General features: G+C 47.6%; 1 protein-coding gene across 1 annotated transcript in view; it reads right to left on the reverse strand.

The window, feature by feature from the left end:
• Positions 1 to 3,027, reverse strand: part of GORAB (golgin, RAB6-interacting) — a 28,482-nt gene that overhangs the window by 7,077 nt on the left and 18,378 nt on the right. Inside the window, exon 2 of the mRNA XM_009320712.1 lies at positions 1,837 to 2,185. Within this exon, the coding sequence (XP_009318987.1) occupies positions 1,837 to 2,185 (349 nt within the window). The remainder of the gene's footprint in view (positions 1 to 1,836; positions 2,186 to 3,027) is intronic.

A 3,027-nucleotide genomic window follows, 5' to 3' on the forward strand; every position in this document is an offset into this window, starting at 1 on the left:
CTACTAAAAGAGAAAACCAGCCCCAGAGGATGGAAGGTGAGGTCTCAGGTGAGAGGGGACAACGTGTGCCAACACAACTGGGCAGGATTAAGGAGAAACAAAACCAGCTTTGCTGCTTTTCTACCCTGCTATGTTCTTCATGCCCTCTCTCAAGAAGTCTCAGCTTAAAAATAGCTTAGCTTAAAAACAGCCAAGTAACTCAGCTATGTTACTCTTAACAACAATTTCTGCACAAGAATATCTCTTCAGACTTCTCCTCATCACTTCCTAAAACCTCATCTAGAGAAATATTTTTCATAAGATTTAAATTCAAGTGCACAGGCCGAGATGAATTCAGCAGATTCAGGGGGTGGTTGTTGCAGCTAAGTGTCATTTGCTCCCCACAGAGTGAAAAACTTCTCTGCAAAGCTTTAGCTATCTTCTCCCCAGTCAAATAGCGTCTGTATTTTTCACCACCAGGAAGGAGCTGAAGAGTCAGTACTACTGGTGAGCTGCACCCACATGAGGAATTTGGCACTGCTCTTCAAAGCGCTGCTATTCTGGTGAAGGGACAGCTATCTGCAGGTAGGTGCTCCCAGCCAAGAGCCGGGCAGGTAAATGGCAGGCAGCATGGCCAGCAGCTGCAGCCTCTCAAGGCACATCTGTGCAAAACAGACCCTCCTGGATCCTTTTGAGTTTTGAATTCGAGAGAAGCCACGCTCTGCCTCTCCACACAAGTGCTGCTGACTGCCACAGTCCTGCCTCTCCAGCGGGAAGCTCCTTCAGTCCCCTCTGAGATTCTATGGACAGATCTAACCGGAGATAGGGTCTGGCACACCACACTTGGAAAGCTGCTGATCCCTGTTTTGGGGGAATACAAATGATGCATGGAAGTTTGGTGGCCAGCTAGTGTTTGTTGATTATATTGGGCAGAAAAGTTTGGACCTGCATAGGAACTCAAGGCTGGAGCAGCATTTTTAAGGTGTTTTAAAAATAAACTATATGCCCTAGAAAAAGAATTCATCCTTTTGCCCCTCATACTTTGCTTTGCCCACTGAGGGGAAAAAGAAAATTAGCACTTGGATACAGACAGGAAAACAAACGTGAAGAGGTAAAAACAAGTAATCTCCCATATTGATAAAGCCTGCCCTCTCTAGCATTTAGACAGCAGCTTCCTTCTATAGGCTACTATGTGAATTCTGGATGATGAACTAAGTAATTGCCACATTCAGTCAGAATCCCAGAGAGCCATGTGCAGTACTTTTTCCTTTCTCTCTCTCACATGTACCAATCTGAAGCTTCTGAGGGGGACGGACACCCCACTGTGGGCTGATGCACAGGGTGAGAGCCTTGAGATTGGTCTCATCTTGAATCATAAAAGCTAGAGAACTGCTTAAACCTGAAATTTTACCTCCTTACCAACACTTTTAGCATTAACAAATCTGCAGCAATATTGTGAAGGGGAACACAAAGTTACACAAATCATGGCATATCTACTTCCAAAAGGGCTTTTTGTTGTGGCTGCTGGCTTGTTTATGCAGCACGATGGTGAGATTAAGTCTTCGTAAACCATTAAGACAGCCCTACATCTTGGGCGCTTTATGATGTACAGTCCCACTACCACAGGAAATTATTTGAAGACAGCACGGTGCGTATCTGCATGGATTACACTACAGAATTTGGTCTTGAATCAGGTTTAACCCAAGCAGAGATGAAAAACAAAAGTTCAATTCAGAGGAAGCAAACATGATCTCTCAAACCTTCCTATTAGATACAGGAAAGTTCACTTTACTGTACAACGAAAGAATGAATCAATACAGAATAAAACCCATCCCCTGATTTTACCGACTTACTAACAATGCCACTTTCTTTTTCTCCACTTTGGAGTTTGGCTTTGCAGGGCAGTTCTGCACATTGTCACTGCCATTACAAGGATCTACCGGCGTCACTTCCTTCTGCTGGTCTCGGTGGTCACCTTGCCTTTGATCTGCCGCTGAAGGAGGATGAGGTGGTGGCACAGGCTGCTGAGGATGACCAGGCTTGTGTTTTGGTACAGAAAGCAACTGCTCAGGAGGAACAGAGGCTGCTCCACCCTGCAGTCCCAGCTTCTGACATTGCTGCTGGAGGGCTTTTTCTCTTTGCGTTTGCTTCCGACTCTTATTCACAGTGTGGGGGCGATGCTGCTGCTCTGAGGGTTCATAGAAATCTATCAGTGGATGGGAAGGAGAAACAGGATTAAAACCAAATCTTAAGATCAAAGACAGACTCTGTGAATTAGCTTTTCTGGGCAAGCAAACTGGTGCAAAACCAACATAAGGAAAAGACATGCCAGGGTGTCAAGGGAAGGCAACGTGAGAGAAAACCCAGGAACCTGGAATTGTTTTGTTAGCCTAAGAATCAGGAGTTTTAGCGGATATGAGCATCCGAAACAAGGAGAGGGAGGAATAAGGGGCTGGGACTGCAGCACTAAAGGAGGAACCCTAGGTAGGAGTGAGGCAACTCTCCGGTGGAATCACGGAGAGATGGATGTAGGACTAAAGAAGGGTCGCAGGCAGTCTGGTGGGCAAACTGGGGTTTTATAAAGTGCAGAACAGAGGAAGAACAAGATGACAGATGGGCAAAAAGGAGGCTGGGAACATGAGTGGGGTAGTGAACAGACAGATGTGGGTACAGTACAAGGGGCTGGAGAGTTTGGAAATGTGACAGAGAGGTTGCGGGTGGAGAGACAGAGGGGCTGGATGGAAGATTGAGGGGAGCAGTGAGAGATGGGGCCTGGATGGGAGGGGCCGAGGGACGGGCTGGGGGAAACGAGGGGCCGCCTGGAGAAGCTGAGGTGTTCTATGCAGGTATGGACTGGATGAGCTGAGGGGAAGGGCAGAGGTGGGGATGTAGGGGGCCGAATGAAGAGGCCGAGGTTGACCGATGGGGGGATGAACGTGAGGATTAAGGGGGTGGGGAGCCGTGGGGGATGGCAAGGCTGAGGAAAAGGATGTGGAGGGCTGAGGAAAAGGATGTGGAGGGCTGAGGAAAAGGATGTGGAGGGCTGAG

The sequence above is a fragment of the Pygoscelis adeliae genome, unplaced genomic scaffold (assembly GCF_000699105.1).
Source record: "Pygoscelis adeliae isolate BGI_AS28 unplaced genomic scaffold, ASM69910v1 Scaffold402, whole genome shotgun sequence".
Taxonomy (NCBI): Eukaryota; Metazoa; Chordata; class Aves; order Sphenisciformes; family Spheniscidae; genus Pygoscelis; species Pygoscelis adeliae.